The sequence below is a fragment of the Typopeltis vanoorti genome, chromosome 2, assembly GCF_054136105.1.
Source record: "Typopeltis vanoorti isolate ZY-2024b chromosome 2, IOZ_Tvanoo_1.0, whole genome shotgun sequence".
Lineage (NCBI taxonomy): Eukaryota > Metazoa > Arthropoda > Arachnida > Uropygi > Thelyphonidae > Typopeltis > Typopeltis vanoorti.
Window position 1 is genome coordinate 134456561 of NC_143550.1, and position 21229 is coordinate 134477789.

The window sequence follows — 21229 nt, forward strand, 5'->3', positions numbered from 1 at the left end:
AGAATGTTAGGACTAAGAAGCTAGGTGCAAAAGAACTTAAGACTATTCCTTTTCCTAAGGAAATCTTGAGCTACAGCAGATCAAAAATGGAGATTCCAGGTTGGATAGCCTTTGGTGAGGGATATCAGATTTTACAAAAGCACATGTTCTTCCCTTTTTTGCAGAATGCGTCATGCAAGATGTAGTTGGGACAGTTGAGGTAGGCTGTGGTCTTGTAGGATACCAATTTTGGTTTCTGTTACAAAAAGGAAATCAGGTTTCGATGTCTGTATGTGGTGGTATTGATTCCTTGATGCATCAGATGTTGGTGACATTTATGGAAGTGCTTTTTATTGGAAGAAATTTTGATGTTATTTTTGAAGGGGGGGGGTTGGCATATTTTCTTTTCTTATTATTTTTATTGATAATTTTTTATTTTTATATGTGCAGTTAAAAACACTGGTATTTCTGTGGTTGTCTTTCATGTTTGAGTTGTTGATTCAGGAAACATAAAGAGCAGGGGCATGAAGCTGGGGTTAGGGATTTGGGAACATAACTCACCCACATAGAGTGCCCAGGAGTGACCTCAGACAGTGCCCTTACATACGAAACTAACTTGTTCTCCCTCCAGGCATGACCTGGCAGAGTAGTGGCAGTAGGATTATTCACAAGCTGATCCTGAAGACTCCAACATAGGTGTTACTATTGGGTTTGCTCCCATGCACTGTCTGGTGACCATCCTGCTGACAACTGTTTTACTGCTGTTTCCTCAGATGGAGTACATGGAGCCATTAGGAAACTGTCCCCTCCCCCTAGTTGAGTAATTATAACTGTGTGTAGAGCATACCCAACAAGGCCATCGCCTGCACTGCATGTGACGGGGGGGGAAGCCAGAGGCCCAGTTCTGGGGGCTCATCTTTATGTTGCAACATGGTGTTAGTCATGTTATGAAAAGAAATCCAGCAGGTATTTACCTTTATTATTATTAGCTTTGCTCTTTTTCTCCCAATTTTCCCACATAATTTCTATACTTCTGGTATTCATTTCCTGTTCTGCTAATATTAAGATCTCCAACAAGAACTAGCTTTTTCTTTATTTCAGTCGCCTTCCCTAATTCATCCATTCTACCATAGTAGAAGCTTCTTTGGGAATCATAGGCACAAATAATTTCATTGTGTAATTTCCTATTTTCACATCATTGTGAACTATGCTTGATATTGCCTATCATTGAAGAACCCTATCATTCACTGAAATTAAATTGTGAACATCACTCGTTATATTTGATTTATGAAGTTAATTACCATTTTAGATAAAAAATAAAACCAATATACATTTGTATACACGATTACATTACAGTAACTAGCAACATCAGATCTAAAACTATTTATCTGATCCAGCCTGACCTCTTGTGTTAAAATAAATAATTAATTCAAATATTTACAAAAAAAAAAAAAAAGGAAGATCTATTATTGATTATATCAGCCAATCAGAATTTACTTATTTATGACATCTGGTTCTTGCACTTTTAATGTGATCAGTACCATCAACAGGGGCACTGATCACATTAAATTAAATAGCATAGAGGCAGCCTAGCTCACAGTGGCACTTAATCCAGGGTGCTTGTTTAGCTATATTGCAGTAGACGCCATGTTAGGGCAACAAGATATTTTACATCCAGAACAGGCAAACCAGCCCCATGAATACAGATCTACAGTCCTAAAAATTGTCTTCCTCCCCACCCTACCCCAACACTAGACTCTGCGACAAGCCAGTTGGAGTTTTCCACCGTCACAGTAGACCTTGTGCTAAGCAGGATAAAAGTGCTATAAAGAGAAAGAAGAAGTCTCAGTACATGCACAGTTCCCAATGAGTGGAAAGAGAGTAAGATAATTCCATTAGCAGCTAGAACTGATGTAGCAGACTATAAACCAAGCAATGTTTCTGTTGTGGTCATCAAGGTATTGGAAAAGCTCATTAGGAAGTACATGCAAAGGTAACATAGCATGGTTGGTATCTATAGTAGAGTGACTAGAGAGATGATTAATGGGAATGAATATACTATGATACATCTAGATTTTGCTAGCGCATTTGACAAGATTCTGCATGAGAGATCGTTTTGATATTGCTATATGAACTCAAAGGATTGTATGTGCAGAAAATGGAAAGCACAATATGGAGGTTCTGAGTCTGTGAGAAAGAAAGGTGACCTGTGGTGTACCACAAGGTTTATACTTAGGCCATTATTATTTGACTTGTATATTAATTATATTGGTGATAGTTAAGGATGATATTCAGTAATAGGACTGGTGATATCCAGTTGCTGAGATAATTAAGAGACATTTGATAGTATTCGTGCAAGTTTACTTGAATAGGCTGGTTATATGGACAGATGACGATATATCAGTTCAGTGGAAGTGTAAAATTGTGCATTTCAGGTGGAGTACAATGCAATCAGGCTTTTATTTATAGAACTTTGCACCAAGTAGTCAATGAAGCTAGAGACTTTGGAATTACAGCGGACAGAGTTAAAGTTTTTTTTCTGGGAGGGGGGGGGGGGACATTGGTAAGATGGTTGAGTTATTGCATCAGAAAACTGCACTTGCACTTTTAAAGAGAACACTAAATTATAAGGAAAAAAAACAGTTATTCTTCCATTTTATGAAGCTTTGATAAGACTCTATCTGGACTGGTGTGCACAGATATGATCACTTGAATTATGTGGCAATGAAGAGACGTATGAAAGGATCTACGGGTGGAAATAAACCAGGATTATAACTACTTATGAAACTGTGCATACAAGGACAGACTAAAAGAAATTGGTCTTTGAGTTTGAGGAAAGTAGATATGATAGAAATATCCAAGTTGGTAAGTAATCTTATAGTATAGATCAAAGTGAGATTTCTGTAGCTTGCCATTGGTGGTGGGGAGGAGGAGAGGTAGAATTTATCATACTAAAAACTGATTAAAGTTGCGGTTAGGCAATATGTTGAGGTCTAGCTTATTCCTCAGGGCAGCAATGAATGTGTGTAAAAAGGACTAATATTAGAAATTGTTCAGTACTGTGTGACCATAGATGCTGGACCCCTTGACACTTATGCGCATGTCAGAAGAAGACGAATCCATTCTGATAATAGGGTAATCAATGTGTTTTGTGGAATAGTGTTCATTATTATATGTCTCAGAAAATTAGCTTTTCTGTTATGAAAATTCTAGTTTTTAAAGTGGTAACTATTTTGCTTGCAACAGTTGGAAACTTTTACGTATAAAGTACGTGATTTCGTGTGTTGGTAACAAATTCGTATTGCCTTATTCCTTTCTCCCCTTCAACCTGAATTGACTCTTCTTAGCACATTGCCAGCTGAGGGTCTTGGATCTGTTGTGGTCGGAAAATATGTCTTTGGTGAATGTATTCAAGGAGAGCTATGATAGATGCTGAGGTATGAGTGACTAAATGGCACCTTCCCTCCCTCCCTCAATGAGTTCTTGGAATCCCTTGCAGTGACGGCATAATAATAATACATAAGTTTTTGATATAATAAAATAGATTTGTGCTGTGATGTAGTGTAATATTTTATAGTGACAATATCTGCATACATGACAGAATGATCTCTGTATATTTTCATCATTAAGAATAAAAGAGATGGTTCAGTAAGGTGTACATTACTTTCATACATTTTGCATTTGAATCTGACTTATGCTACAAATATTCTTTTTAATTGGAAAATCATATTATATAATATATATATTTTCATATTATATTTTACAGTTCACAGTTTGTTTGTCATTCTACATACAAGTGTATTCCAATGTGGTGGCGTTGTGATATGCAAGATGATTGTGGAGATAATTCAGATGAACCTCCAGATTGTCCACCATTTCGTTGCAGTCCTGGACAATTTCAGTGTAAAAATGAAAATTGTATTCAACCTAATCAACTTTGTGATGGCATTTCTCAGTGTAAAGATAAATCTGATGAAAAAGATTGTGGTAAGAAACTTGTTTATTAAAATTTTTCTTTTTTTTTTTTCATTAAAAGGATATTCATCATCATCATTATTGGTTCTAATAGGCTGTGACAACAACCTTCCAAGTATCTTAGGATTTCATAACGATAATTCTGGGATAAAGTGGTTAACCCTCTGCCTATAAGTACACTTTGTATGTAAATTGCATGTGTTCTCCTAGCTGGTTTGCCTAATTGTGTAACAAGAAACCTGAATTTCCAGACAAAAAAAAAAAACCCTGCTACTACTATAGGAGACCAACTAAACTCACCTGCAGTTGAAAACCCTGATAATTGTTCTTCACATCTTTAATGGGATCCATGTCTTTCTAGCTGAAGGGCATCATTGATACTGACTGAGCAGCTATGGAGGCCCACATTAAAAGAGTGTTACTTGAATTAAAAGATAGGAGAAAATTTCATTATCCCACTTTTCTTTATCCTCCTTAAATAATATTTGCCAGGTATTTATGTGTTTGATATAAAAAATAACAATACATATTTTTTATATATATATATATATATATAGCCAGCCTGGTTGGTTTAGTGGTCAGCGTCTCTGCTCTCCAGCCAAAAGGTTGCTGGTTCAAATCCCGCTGTGGAAACGGATGTTTGTGATTATCTGTGAAAATACTAGTGGTGGGCAGTAGACGTCGTTGATATAGATGATGTAGTTCACTGTAATTGGTGGATTGAGTGGTGAAGACAGAGTTGTGAGTCAAATTATACAATGTATTTTTTTTTTTTTTTTTTTCAAAGTGCAACGCCATAGTTTACAGAACACATCATCATCATTATTATCTCATGCTTTTTATCCATGAAAACTTCTGTTCCCATTTTTTTGTATTTTCAGTTACTATCGTAACGAGGCTTCCACTTATGTATTTTGACCACGGGTTATCAAACTTTTTTTCAAAATGGCACCCACTTCTACCTGAACACATGAAAGTCTTTGAACTCCCTGAAGTTGTAACATAATAATATATATTATATGTATTGTTATGTTTTTAATTATATATGTAATTCATTTACAATGCACTTTACATTATATATGTATGCATACATACACATATATATATATATATATTCATTTTTCTAAATTAATTGACTTAAAACCTGAGAATTATAACACAATGACATTTATTTGAAAAAACGCAACATGTTTCATCAAGAATGACTTCATCAGGCGATAAGAACACAGAAAGATATTAAAAGACACGAAATTAACATTGACACACTCTAAAGCTATACAATTATAAAGCCAGAATATTCGACTGTAAATTACAGTTATTATGAGCTTGAACTACAGTCCGAGTTAAAGTTCTATTGTTGTACACCTGTGCGTGTGTGGAATCACGCGATCTCCAGTATCTAATAGTAGAGTTGAAAGAGTCAGCCAAATTATAGCTAAGATTGTTATTCATGTGAAAAGCGTCCAAGATGATTTCTTTTGACTCAACAATGCGGCGCTCTACTTCATCATGGGAGATGTGTAGGTTTGAAGTTGATGGCCAGTTTATTTCATGTTGGTGGCTTTCGTTGTTCGTGTTTATTGAAAACAGGACATGGCTTGACAGAGCAGTTGAACGAAAGCCACCAACATGAAATAAACTGGCCATCAACTTCAAACCTACACATCTCCCATGATGAAGTAGAGCGCCGCATTGTCGAGTCAAAAGAAATCATCTTGGACCCTTTTCACATGAATAACAATCTTAGCTATAATTTGGCTGACTCTTTCAACTCTACTATTAGATACTGGAGATCGCGTGATTCCACACACGCACAGGTGTACAACAATAGAACTTTAACTCGGACTGTAGTTCAAGCTCATAATAACTGTAATTTACAGTAGAATATTATGGCTTTATAATTGTATAGCTTTAGAGTGTGTCAATGTTAATTTCATGTCTTTTAATATCTTTCTATGTTCTTATCGCCTGATGAAGTCATTCTTGACGAAACATGTTGCGTTTTTTCAAATAAATATCATTGTGTTATAATTCTCGGGTTTTAAGTCAGTTAATTTAGAAAAATGAACATATCCCAACCCCAAGTTAATAGTACTAATCATATATATATATATACATGTATATTGCATAATGCATTTTTGCAAGGTTGTGTATTACATGTTTAAACAATAAGAGCATTTTTTAAGAAATTCTTGCATCTCTGAACATAAGCATCCATTTGTGGTGGAGGAGACTTGCTGTGTTGATGACCAGTTGCTTCATTCTTACTTTTATCATCTCCCTACTTCTTACCAAATTGTTCACTTTTCTTTTCTGCAGATTTCTCTCTCTCTTTCATATAACCAATGCCATGCTGCTGTAAAATGCAATTTGTGAACATCTAGAAAGAAAGGATCAAGGATCCTGGTATTATTCTTATACTGTTTTGTCCCCTATTTCTGCAAAATGTGAGTTTGCATGCTTTTGTCAGCCATTGCATCTCACTTCCAACTATATTTACTACTTGCCATATTATGGGTGCTCACATGCATCTTCCCATAGATGGGGCACATTAGCAATCAGTTTTAAATTCTCTACTCTAAATCTCTTATTCCACATTCTCTTCCCTATTTCCCACAGATATCTGTGATCTATTAAAATCAAGAAATTAATTATATTCTGGTGACTTAAGTACAACAACATACCATTTATTTCTCATAATACGCTTTATAGGAGATCATCTAATAAGGAAAAATGTCATCTTTCTTGATCCAGAATGATTTTCATCAGATGAAAATTTTCATTTAGCTCTTATTTTGATTAAAAAAAAACCACTTAAAGCAACTCCTCTAAGTAACATCTGCTTGAAAAATACACTAACATTTTCATTCTGTAAATAAGTCATTAAAATTTTCTAAAAATTATATTCAGGTTGGACTTCCTTGACATCCTTGTCAAGAAGATATGCCTAAGGTAAATAACTGAGATGCAAATTTATAAGGTGTATCTGTATCGTTACTTTTAAAACTCTGAATACTTTTGCCAAGGCTACCTAAGATTGTGAGATTGTACTACCCTAAGCAACTACCATGTTTCAAACTGCCTTATCTGCACCTGCATGTCAATCTCATGCATGAAAGATTAATATGCCAAAGCTCATTTAGTATCGTAAGTGGAAACAGTCTGGAAATCCTACTTAGAAATCAAATATCTTACTTTTTCAAGCCAATCTTTCAAAAACTGGATTCGAGTAAGTACCCACCTTATTTATCTGCAGAATACCTTCTCATGGGCTTTTAGGAGGAATGCGGAAAACTGACCAGGGCTTCTGACCTGACGTCCGTTCCTCACCTTCTCATGGTGCACCCTGTTGGGTATCTACATGGATACTGAATGGACAAGGATGGGCTTGCAATTTGGAATTTAGCCAACCAAACTGTATTCTTATTGGCTTAACCATAACTCAAAATGATGATACAATATGATGGAATTTTGTATAGGGTGAACAGCAAAAAGTCAGCTGCTGGAAAAAACTACAACTCAACATCAGCAGAAATCAAGATTAACACCATCAACATAAGAATCACTAATGGAAAAGAAATGGAACTAGCTGAAGAATTGGATAAGTACCAGGTCGACATAATGGGTGTTGCCGAAACAAAGAAGACAAAAACAGGTGAGATCTTTTGAAGCAACAAATACAAGATGTTATATTTAGGAAATAACAATCAAGAGAAAAGAAGGAGTAGCTATAATAGTAAACACAAAATATGAGGATAATCTTCTTGAATGGCAAGAAATATCATGTAGTGATGTTGGCTAATATCAGAATTGGGAACTGGACAATGAGACTTTTTCATGCTTATGGTCCCACAGAATGTTCTAATAAGGGAGAAGTGGAGGAATTTTTTGAGGCATTAGGGAAGGCAGCTGACACAACGAAAAAGGAAAAGTTGGTCATTGTTTTGAAGATCTAAACACAGAGTAGGAAATGATTACCAGGCATATAAGAATGTTTGGGTAAAAATTTGGAGAAAAGAGCAAAGCTAATAATAATAGCAAATACCTGTTGGATTTGTGATCAGGATATGAACTATTATTACTAACACCATGTTCCAACATAAAAATGTGTACAAATTCACATGGAGAGAAGAAACAAAAGAATAAGATGAGTCTCATTCAGTATGTTATTGTCAATAGTGATGTTTCCCACTGGTTCAGGACAAAAGATTATACAGAGAATTTGAAATAGAAAGTGATCACCAGTTAGTGTTGAGCAGGATAAATTTTAATTTCATATTGAAAAGAAAGGTATGTAAGAAAGTTTTGAAATGAATCCAAGTTGAACAGCTATCAGATGTGAACTGTGGGCTCAAATACACAAATATTATTCAAGAAAAACTGAAAGAGTTTGAAAATAAGAACCAAACCTTGGAGATTCATTGGCAAATCCTAAAGAAAACTTTAATAGATTCAGCCAGAAAAGAATGTGGTGAAGCAATCTGCAAGGATACAAATATCAGAACTCCATGGTGGACTCGGGAAGTTAAAGAGGCACCTGAAGGAAAAGAAGAAAGCACATTGAAAGTTCCTGGCAAGTAAGTTTCCTTTTTGCTCTTAGGGAATACTGAGAAAAACGTAAGAAAGCAAAACCTTGTGTAAAATTAGCTAAACAAGTGTCATGGAAAGACTTTCGTAAAAACATTGAAAATAAATTTCAGAAAGGTGGTAAAATATTCTGGAGACTTGAAGAAGCTCAGAAATTAAGAAAAGAGTACTGTAAAAGGAATTAGAGATGATAATGGGGTAACAAAAACTGAGGATAAAGATATCCTTGTTATATAGAGTAATTATTATTATTATGTGACACCTCCAGGGATTCCAAAGACTCATCAAGGGAGAGTGAGCCAGCAGCATCGAAAGATCGATCCCCTTCCAACTACTAACCATGCTCAAACTTGGTTAACTTTTGCATGGGCCATCAGTGGCAGAGGCTCTACCAATCGACCAACCTTTGCTAAATGAAGCACTCTACAGGAATGCCATCTGGAATATATATCTGTATTTGAAGTAGAAAAGCTATCACAAACCTGAAATATGGGAAAGCAGCTGGAGTAGATGATATTTGACCAGAAATGCTAAAATATGGAGATATAGAAGTTTCAGTGGCTACACTGCATAATTCAGGAGGTGCCTAGTCACAGGGTCAAATCCAGATGAATGGAGTACAGCACTCTTAATACTCATCTATAAAAAAGGGAATAAAGCTGAATGTGAGAATTATAGAGGAATTTCTGTACTAAGCGTTCCTGGTGAGATGTATGCAAGTATTCTTAAGAAATGGCTAGGAAAAATTGTGGAAGGGGAAAACTTGGAGAAGAACAAACTGGGTTTAGGAAACAAAGGTTGTCAGATCAGATTTTCACTTTAAGACAAATAGGGAAAAATCTTGGGAATATAACAAGGATCTCTATTTAAATTTTGTAGATCTGGAAAAGGCATATGACAAGGTGCCAAGAGGAAAGCTATTTCAAAATGCTCCAGTTATATGGTGTAAATGAGACATTATATCAAGGAATACCTAGTCTCTATATGAGTTGCAAATCAGCAGTTAGAATTGAAGTCGGTACAGGAAGATAGTTTGATGTTAAGTCAGGAATGCAACAAGGGTGTACATTATCTCCACTGTATTCATCATCTATATAGATCACATTTTGAAGGAAAGTGGTACTAAACCTGATATCAACATTGGAGATGTTAATCCCAAGAAATAACAGACTAATCTGGAGGAAAATTGTTATAGAAGGTTGAATGTAATGGTTCATGTAGTACTATCGATCATAAGATCCTATACCCCCCCCCTCAGGGTATATGTCAGGAATTTAATGATGGTGATGAGTAAGCATGGTGGTGGTATCTACTAAAAGACATTAACAGTCACCCAACTGGCTATCAGTTCAAATTCTATAGTATCTAAATTCTAAATTGACTTCTCAAAAATGCTTTCCTAATTCTGCTGTCTCTTTCCAAATTTAATTTGCAATTTTCACTAAAAATTGTGCCTAAATAGCTGAAATGTTTTTCTTGTTATTTAAGTTCTCCATTCAGGATACAGTTGACATTTTCGATGTTTATGCCTATTTTTCATTGTTTTTGTATTTTTAATTCTGATTTTCATATCAAATTTATTACATCAGCTATTGAATTTGGTCAGGGAATCCTGCAGACTTGTCCTGAATTTATTTAAGAGTATAACATCATCTGTATAAAGTATTCCCTGACCAAATTCATTAGCTGTTATAATAAATTTGATATAAAAATCAGAATTAAAAAGAGAATGACAATGAAAATAGGTAGAAACATTGAAAACATCAACTGCATCCTGAATGGAGAACCTAAAGAACAAGTAAAACGTTTCAGCTATTTTGGCACAATTTTTAGCAAAGATTGCAAATTATATTTGAAAATAGATGGCAGCATTAGCAAAGCTTTTATGGTAGGAAGTCATCATCATCATCAAATTCCTGCCCTGTACCCTCAAAGGGTGTACAGGATATGATAATACTACATGAAAAATTTACTTCATTACTAACTTCCTATCTACAATTTTCCTCCAAATCAGTCTGTTACTTATCAAGACTCAACATTACCAGATCTTATATTTCTATTGTCTAAGGCACTTTGTACCGTATCAATCCACCTATATCTTGGTCTTCCTCTGGGTCGTTTTTCTACTAACTTGGCAGAGAACACTTGTTTTGCTAATCTTTCCTCGCCCATTCTGTTTAAGTGACCATACCACCTGAGATTAGCTCTGCTAACGCATTCCTAGATGCTGACAATGTCAAGTTTTTCCTAATATTCTCGTTTTTAATATGATATTGCCATTGATGCCATTTATTCACACCTCTAATCTTTCTCAGGACTCTCATATCTGCGATCTCTAGTCTTTGGTCAAGTGTTTTACTTCTGACCCAGCTCTCATGTCCATAAGTTAAAACTGGTTTGAACACTGTCTTGTATACAGCTAATTTAGTGTTCCGACTAATTTCTCTCTTATTCCATATGAATTTATTCAATTGACTTCCTACCATATCAGCTTTGTTGATTCTGTTGTCTATTTCCATATTTAATTTACCATCTTCAGTAAAAATCGTGCATAAGTAGCTGAAATGCTTTACTTGTTCCACAGGTTCTCCATTCACAACACAGTTGACATTTTCAATGATTCTGCCTATTTTCATTGTCTTTGTCTTTTTATTGCTGACCTTCATACCATATCTATTACAACAGTTATTCAATTTAGTCGGAGAGTTATTCAATTTAGTCAGCAAAGAGCTGACTTTAACATCTCCAATTTTGATATCATGTGTAATACCACTTTCCTTCATAATGCAATCCATATCGATAATGAATAACTGAGGGGATAATGTACATTCTCGTCCCACACCAGATTTAACATTAAACCATCTTCCTGTACTTCCTTCAGTTCTAACTGCTGACTTATAACTCAAATAAAGACTAAGTATTGCTTGATATAATGCCCCATTGACACCATATAACTGCAGTGTATTGAATAGCTTCTCTCTTTGCACCTTATCATATGCCTTTTCCTAATCGACAAAACTTAAATACAGATCTTTGTTATATTCCCATGATTTCTGCACTATTTGTTGTAAAGTGAAGATCTGATCCTGAGAGCCTCTATTTGAGCTGAATCCAGCTTGTTCTTCACCAAGCTTTTCTTCCACAATTCTTCTCAACCGTTTCTCAAGTATACTTGCATAAATCTTACCAGGAACACTCAGTAGAGGTATATATATATATACCTCTGTAATTTATCCTCTGTAATTCTCACATTCAGTTTTATTTCCCTTTTTATATATGGGTACTATTAGAGCTCTACTCCAGTCATCGGGAATTTGTCCCTCTGTCCAGGCATTCTGAACTATGCAGTGCAGCCACTGTAAGACTTTTATACCACCATACTTCAGCATTTCTGGTCGAATATCATCTACTCCTGCTGCCTTTCCGCATTTCAAGCCTTTGATGGCCTTTTCTACTTCAAGTATGGATATGTATTCCTGACTGCATGCCTGGTCAGTGTTTTTTATTACTGTGCTGTAATCACTGTTTGTCTCATTTAGCAAATTTTCAAAGTAATTACTCCATACTTCAAGGATATCTTTTTCTCCCGTTTTCATGTCACCTTTATCATCTCTAACTCCTTTTACAGCACTCTTTCCTCCATTCCTAAGCTTCTTCAACAACCTCCAGAATATTTTGCCACCATCTTGATATTTTTTTTCTATGTTCTTGCCAAAGTCCTTCCATGACTTTTGTTTAGCTAGTTTTACACACTGTTTAGCTTTCTTACATTTGTCTCTGTATTCTCTAAGAGCACAAGCTGATTTATTTGACAGGAAATTTTGATATGCTTTCTTCTTTTCCTTCACTGTCTCTTTAATTTCCTGTGTCCACCATGGGGTTCTAATTTTTCTATCCTTGCAGACAACTTCACCACATGCCTCTCTAGCTGAATCAATCAAGGTTTGGTTCCTGTTCGCAAACTCTTTCATTTTTCTTTCAATAATCTTTTTGTATTTTAGTCTACAGTTCGCATCTGAGAGCTGCTCAACTTTTATTCGCTTTAAAACTTTCTTACATATTATTCTTTTCAATATGAAATTCAATTTTATCCTGCTCAAGACTAAATAGTGATCACTTCCAGTTTCAAATCCTCTGTACACTCTTGTGTCCTCCACAGGGAGAAAACATCACTATCAACAATAACATAGTCAATGAGACTTTGCTTATTCCTTGCCTCTTCTCTCCATGTGAATTTGTGCACATTTTTATGTTGGAACATGGTGTTAGTAATAACCAGTCCATGTCCTGAGCAGAAATCCAACAGGTATTTGCTATTATTATTTGCTTTGCTCTTTTCTCCAAATTTTCCCAAAACATTTTTGTATGTCTGACAATCACTTCTTACTCTGCTATTTAGATCCCCAACATGGACCAACTTTTCCTTTTTCATTGTGTCAGTTGCTTTTTCTAGAGCCTCCAAAAATTCCTCCACTTCTACCTTAGTAGAACCTTTTGTGGGACCATAGGCACAAATAAGTCTCATTGTCCAGTTCCCCATTCTCATTTTTGCCCACATTGCTCTACTTGAGACTGCCTGCCATTCAAGAAGATGAGCCTCGTATTTTGTGTTGAATACTATGGCTACTCCTTTTCTTTGATTGTCATTGCCTGAATATAACATTTTTTATTTATTGCTCAGAAAGATCTCACCAGTTTTTGTCTTTTTTGTTTCAGTCATCCCTATTATGTCGATCTGGTACTTATCTAATTCCTCAGCTAGCTCCATTTCTTTGCCATTCAGGCTTCTTATGTTGATAATACCAATCTTTAACTCTGGTGATGTTGAGTTGGGGTGTGTTTTCAGATTTGTTCCAGTAGCTGACTTTTCGCTGTTCGCCCTGGTTCCCTGACGAAAACAACGGGGGCCTTGTTTAACCGGGCAATGCCCCAGCTGGCATGAAATTTTGTCATGTTGTACCATAATTTTGTATTTTGGTTTAACCTATAAGAATACAATTTGGTCGGCTAAATCCCAAATTGCCAGCCCATCCTCGTTCGTTCAGTATCCAGGAAGATACCCAATAGGGTGCACCATGAGAAGGTGAGGATTGGACGTTAGGTCAGAAGACCTGGTCGGTTCTCCGCATTCCTTTAAAGGCTATGTGGAGGTCTCCTCTCAGTTATACAGCTTTGACCCTTAAGCACCCCTGTTAGGAAGTCAATTGAATAAATTTAAATAGACAGTGTTCAAACCAATTTTAACTTATGGATCTGAGAGCTGGATTACAAATAAAACTCTTGATCAACAAATTTTATTTCTAACGTGTGTTCACAAGGCCAGTTTGCCTGTTCGAGGGGACGCAAAATCCGAGTTTTTGGGTGAACCCCCCCCACCTCTGTATGAGACCTGCTAACTCACCTTTCATCAAAAAGACCAGATAAAAGTTCCTCATATCACTAATGGGAATCAAACCCTGGTCTTTCTTGCCAAAAGGCTTTTCTTCTATATCAACTGAGTTACGGAGGCTCTAGATGCCATAGTTTATTCTTTGCCTCTTAATATAGCATCTAGAGCCTCCATAACTCAGTCATTATAGACGAAGCCGTTTGGTCGGAAAGACCTGGGTTCAATTCTCATCAGTGACATCAGGAACCTTTATCAAGTATTTTTCGATGAAAGGTGAGTTAGCAGGTCTCATACAGAGGCAGGGAGTTTTTTCACCCAGAAACTTGGGTTTTTCATCCTCCCAGAACAGGCATACTGGCCTTGTGAACACATGCATCTACAGACATAGGACACAGTGAGAAGCATAGAGCTCACCACATTATCCTCGACTTATGGTTGCGGTTGCAAAGTTCAAGAAAAACTAACCTCGACACCGTAAAGGTAACAGAGGAAGGATTAAGTAAAGTAAAATAAACTATGGCATCTGACATAGATACTATGGAATTGAACTGATAGCCAGTTGGATGACTGTTAATGTCTTAAAGAGGAAGACACCACCATTACTCATCACCATCATTAAATTCCTGACCCGCTTATATACTGAGGGTGTATAAGATCTTATGATAGATAGTTAGAAACAAAAGAAACTGAAATTCTTTATGGTATATTCTTGAGGATGATGAGCAGTAATCAGATTGCAGACTTGTTTATTTATTAAATTACATTACACACTTTGTTAAAGTTCTTATGTTTAAAAGGTAAGAAGCATGTGAAAATATTACATAAATTTATATAATTTACTTGTGTTAAGTTAATAGAATTAACTCAAAACATAGAAGATGAAATTTCTAACTGCAAACAAAAAAAGTGAGAAGAATTTGCAATAGGCTAGATCCAAGAAAAGACTCGCAACATTGGAACATCATCAAATTAATAAACAATTCAACATTTCCGGATACTGATCACTCTTCAAACACACTCTCCTCAGGAACCACTACAGCAGCAACAAACAAACAGATGGCAAATTTTATCAAACATTGGAGTAATTAACATTAAATTAAAATAAACATTACTCCAATGCAAGGAAGCTGCAATACAACAAAGAAGACAAAAAGTGCATGGAAATTGCAAAACTTCTGCTAATACAATCCAGAACCTATCCTTCTGAAGACATCTTTACTCAGGAACTCACAATGACAGAATTAGAAACAGCAATTAGTCAAATTGACCCTGACAAATCACCCAGAATTGATCTTATATTTGGACATATGATTAAAAACATGGGAAAAATAGCCAAAAATTGTCTTCTGAAGATTTTTAACACTTCCTGGAATGCAGGTAAACTACAAAAAATCTGGAAAACAGTCATTATATCCTTACTAAAACCTAACAAAAACGTAGTGACTGTAAAAGCTACAGATCAATAGCTTTGACTAGCACTCTCTGTAAATTAAACGAAAGAATAATACATACCAGACTTATGAATTGGTTCTTAGAAAACAACAAGATAAACTTCTACCAAACTGCATACAGGTCTTAACAGTACAGAAGATCAATTATTTTATCTTTGTCAATCAGTCATAGATGGCTTTCAAGAAAAAGCACCAAAGAAGATGACAGCAATATTCTTGGATCTCACAGCTACCTACGATCATGTCTGGAGACAAAAATTAATAAAAATTGCATACGATACAGGAATAAGGGAGAAAAATGAAAGTAAAAGTTAATGGAATTTATTCCAAGATGCATCGATCTTGGACTGGAGTCCCACATGGTTCTCTTTTAAGCCCACTCCTATTTCTCATCTATATGAACAATATCCATCCTTACATAATAAATGACATAAAAAATAGCATGCTATGCAGATGATATAGCAATTTGGCACACAAGCAGTAATCCTCAACAATCTGAAAAAGTCCTAAATAATTCAATAAAAGGCTTAGAAAAATAGTCAGAGGAACATAAACTGCAGACAAACCCAGAAAAAACAAAACTGAGCATCTTCTCCACCTGATAGAAACAATATGCACAATTACAACCCTCCCCCCAAATCTAAATATATAATACCAAAATAGAAAAAACAGTCTCCAAAATACTTAAGCCTAACCCTAGATACTGAATTGAGATTTACAACTAATATTACAAATATATCCAATAAAGCTCTTAAAAAGTCTATTTGTCAACATGGCTCAGACACATTAGACTCTTTCCTTCCCCACTTCAACAGTCAATACCTCGAATCCAGCTCACTATTGGTGGTGGTGGGGGGGGATTGCAGCTTGCTTATTTTTAGATGCTCTAATCACAAATCTGCCCATTGGGTCCCCTTTTTTCTCAGTTTACAGAAAAATCCACTCATACAGGTAGATACATACATACATAAACTCTCCCACCATTCCTCTTCTCAACAATATAAAGCCATCAAAATCCTTGTCAACAGAGCCTCCAACTTCTGTTTCACCCAAACTTCCCTTATAGTGGAACTTGCCTTTATTTGCCAGACCTTCCTGTTCAGTGGTCACAATGCCAAAAATATCTACAAATTATCTGTAGACTACAGAATGCCTTTAGTATTCCCTATATCCAGGGTGCTTCAGAGAAAATAATTAGAACTTTAAAGAAATATAATCTGTTTGCTCCTTTCAAACCTCATAATAAACATGGTTGTATTAAACTTCCCAAAATTTGGGAAACTAATTCTTATCAGCAAGGCCGCCAGGTTTTCTTGAGGCTCTTGAAAACTTAGAAATTGAGGAAAGAGTACTGTAAAAAGGAATCAAAGATGATGATAAAGATGACATGAAAATAGAAGATAAGAATATCCTAGATATCTGGAGTAATTACTTTGAAAGACTGTTAAACAACACAAGCAAAGACAGAACAGTAGCATAATATATTCAAGAGGAGTACAAACAGCAGTATGTAAATTCTTGAGATGGAAAAAGCTATCAAAATATTGAAATGTGGAAAGGCAGCTGGGGTGGTGATATTCAGCCATAAAGGCTCATATATGGAGTTATAAAAGTTTTGCAGTGGCTACACTGAATAATTCTGAGGATGTGGTCAGAAGGTTGAGTTCAAGATGATTAGAGCAGAGCCCTCCTAGTTCCATTCCATGAAAAAAGGAATAAAGCTGAATGAGAATTACAGAGGAATTTCGCTTCTAAGTGATCTAATGAGATTCATGCAAACATACTAGAAAGAGTCTGAGCAGAAATGTGGGAGACAAACTTGCAGAAGAACAAACTGGGTTCTGTGCCTTTTGGATACCTTGCACAGAATCAGATGGGAGGAAGCCACCATGCTTCATCGCTGCAAATAGAAACTTCATAGACTCTGTTTTTAGAAACAGTAAAAGACTTAAAAACCAGCCTAATCCTAATAAACATGGTTGTATTAAACTTCCCAAAATTTAGGAAACTATTTCTTATCAGGAAGGTCACCAAGTTTTCTCAAGGCTGTTGAGGTTGTCAAGATCAGATTTTCACTTTTTGACAGTTAATTGAGAAATCATGGGAATATAACAAGGATCTGTGCTTATGTTTTTTTGCACATCTGGAAAAAGCATATTACAAGGTGCCTAGAGAAGAACTTTTCAAAATGCTACAAATATATGTGATAAATGGAACATGGTGCAGAGCATTACAGTAGTCTATATTTAAGTTGTAAGTCAGGAGTTAAAATTGGAGGAACAAGGAAGATGATTTGATGTAGAGGATGTAATTGTTAGAGGGGGGTTTCACATTTTCCTCCAGTTGGTGAAAGTGATCATGAAATAATCACTTTTGTTGTGGCTAATAATATGCAGGCTTTTGCGAGTAAAGGATATATGTGGAATTATAAGGCTGGTGATTATGACAAGCTTAGCAGACAACTTTGAGCTATAACATGGAACGAAGAGTTGAGCGGTAAGGAAATAAATGCTGCATGGGAACTTACAAAGAAATATATAACAGCATCAATGTACAAATGTATCCCAAAGACTAAAAGGCTGAATAAGGTAGGTGTAAAATGGATGAATGTGGAGCTTAAGCATGAAATCTGGAAAAAGAAAGTACTTTGGAGGAAGTACAAGATGAATAATGGTAACCACTTACATGAAGAATATAAAGAACAAGCCAGGAGAGTGACTCAGTTAGTATGGAAAACAAAAGTAGAGTATGAGCAGAAATTGGAAAATCAGGTTAAGAAAAATCCTAGAGAGTTTTTTAGATATGTGGCAAGTAGAAGGAAGAATGATCATGGAAAGATGAAGTTAAGGGATGAAAGTGGTAGAATGGTAACTGCTGCAGAAGACATTGTTGTGGTATTCAGTGATCGATTTATGTGTGATTCATCCTGATCAGGGTGGAATCATGAAGAACTTGAGAGTAGAGGACATAGAAGAGGATAGCTTAATTGTGAGTGAGCAGGAGGTATTTGAGGAAATAAATAACCTTGATGTTAATAAGGCAATAGAATTTGATGACATATAACCACACATCTTAAGGGAATGTTCCGGGGAACTGACAGTAGCATTGGCATGCCTGTTTAATAAGAGTTTTGTAACAGCACAGGTTCCAAGGGAGTGGAAGGAGGGTAAAATTGTTCCACTGCATAAAGGTGGTGATAAGGCTGTAGCCTTAAATTATAGGCCGGTCTGTATATCTGGAGTTGCAGTGAAGGTTCTGGAGAGATTGGCGAGAAGTAGGAGACAGAAATGGGTTGATAACAGCAGTAATCTCTGTGGTTGTCAGCATGGGTTCGTTAAGGGGAGATTATGTTTCACTAACTTATGTACTATAACAAGGTGTTATAGTACATCACCTTGGATTTTGCAAAAGCTTTTGATAGACTGCCACATGACAAGCTCTTAAATAAATTGAAACAGATGGAATTGGATAATAGACTTCTGTGTTGGATCAGTGACTGGCTGTCAGATAGGTATATCTGACAGCCAGTCAGATATACCTATCTGACACTGCACCCCAATATCAGAAAGTTGTATATTGGGGTGCAGTATTTCGAAAGAGAAAGGTCACCACTGGTGTGCTGCAGGGGTCAGTTTTTGGCAATTGTTGTTCAATTTGTATGTTAATGATATTGAGTTGGGTTTAACTAGTGATATCCAGCTGTTTGCAGATGATGCAAAACTGGGGAGAGCAATGCACAGTCAGGCTGATGTTAATGCCTTAAAAGAGGACTTGAATAGATTGCATGAAGGGCAGGTAAGTGGAACTGTCTGTTTAATGTTGCAAAGTGTAATGTTTTGAGATTTGGTAAGTAACGATGGGATGCAAAGTATACACTTGGTGTGGAAACTTTAACAGAAGTAGAGGAGATGAGAGATCTAGGAGTGATGGTGGACAAGGACCTGAAATTCAGGGGCCACGTTGCACAAGTTGTGAAGACATCACATCGAAATTTGGCAATAATGCCGAGAAGCCTGACATGCAGAAATAGAGAGGTTATGATTCCATGTATAAGCAAAGGAGTGAGAAGCAAATTCGTTGCTTGGAGGGTGGTTGGTGAATGGAATGCATTGCTTGTGTGTGTTGTGGATGTGGACACATCGAACCAGTTTAAGACACTGTTGGATGAGCATTGTATGCAATAGTGAGTACCTCCCATGAGTCTCTGACTCCGTGGAGGTCAAATGTTGATAATAATAATAATAATAATAATGTAAAATCCAGTGCAAAACAAGCACATTATCCTCACCCTTATTAATCATCATCTATATCGATTGTGCTTTGAAAGAAAATGTTAAAGGTACAAATATATCGTATTGAAAGTAACAGTATTTTCTGTAATTTGTATTCCATTCCTTTAACTGTTTGTTCTACACTGATGATGTACTGTTACTTTCAGTACAAAATATTTGTACCTTTAATTCATTCAAGTTATTACTGTTGGTTTTATACGTGATAAGTTATTAATTTTATTATGCCACAGGTACCTCTTAAGATTAGACATAATAAACCCATTATTAGAATTGCAAACATCAAATTTCGCTGTTTTTTTTTTAGTATGCAGATTATGTTGTACTCCTAAACACATCTAACAGCAGTCTCCAGGATTGTCTAAATAAACTGAATGTAACAAATTTCGCCTGAAAATCAGCAATAAAAAACGAAAACTATGAAAATAGGCAGGAACATAGAATATTTCAGCTGCATTCCCAAACTTATAGAACATATAAAATATTTTAACTATTTAGGAACAGTTTTTAGTGTAAATGGCAGATTAAATTTGGAAATAGATAACAGAATAAGTTATTCTGGTATGATGGAATAGGGAAGAAATTCGCCAAAACGCAAAACTAGCAGTAAAGAAGACAATGTTCCAATCGCTCGCTCAAAAATTAAAGTCTACAGATATGAGTTCTGAGACAAATTTGGGGCCTTAACAGATGGCATCAGTGGAAGAATCGTATTAAAAATGAAGACATTAGGAAGGAACTTGACATGTGCATTCAAGAATATGTGATGCTGGCAATAGACTTATACATTGTTTACTGATAGCTATTGTTTTTCCATAAATAACAACAGATACTCAAATATTAATTATAAAAAAAAAACTTTAATAATACTTTCTTATATTTTGACAATGTTACATTGCCATCATCAAGGATCAAATTTGAGGCATTTTCATGCATCCAAATTTGTTGAGGTTTGGAAAGTTTTCAGCAATAGTTTTTAGATTAGAGAAATAGCTTTTTCTACCTGTACTTGCTGCAGTGTAATAGAGTGGTTTTCTTCCAGTGTATCCTGTGGTTGGTGTCCAGAGCATGGTCAGTAAGTCCTGAGAGGTGATCAATAAGTCCACTAGTTAGCTTGGTGGAACCAGATAACTAGTGGACTTATTGATCATACTTTCTGGATCAAATTATGTATCCTGGTTCTCACCAGCCTCTCTGACAGTTTAACCACAACAACTAACACAATGATAGGTGTATAATTTGATGCTTGAGTTCTGTCACCTTCCTTATGAAGTAGCACAATCTTGCCTTCCATCCTCTCCTTTGGAACCTGAACCAGTGCAAGATTCATATTAAACAAATATGTCAAGGCAGATGCCAACTCCCTGGCACATTCCTTCAAAATACCTAGCAATATATTATTAGCCTTATTAACATGGTTTGCTCAATTCTCCATATACCTTTTCCTCACTTACAGTCAGTCTCTTTTCCTAATCATCAACTGCTCTCAAACTCTCTCCATGATGTCATATTCACAAGAATGAAAGACCTTTAAAGCTCATTAAATATCTCAACTATAT

At 35.8% G+C, this 21229-nt stretch overlaps 1 protein-coding gene across 1 annotated transcript in view; it reads left to right on the plus strand.

Moving 5' to 3' along the window:
• Positions 1-21229, plus strand: part of LRP1 (LDL receptor protein 1) — a 1646373-nt gene that overhangs the window by 1052753 nt on the left and 572391 nt on the right. Inside the window, exon 65 of the mRNA XM_090402369.1 lies at positions 3746-3966. Within this exon, the coding sequence (XP_090258495.1) occupies positions 3746-3966 (221 nt within the window). The remainder of the gene's footprint in view (positions 1-3745; positions 3967-21229) is intronic.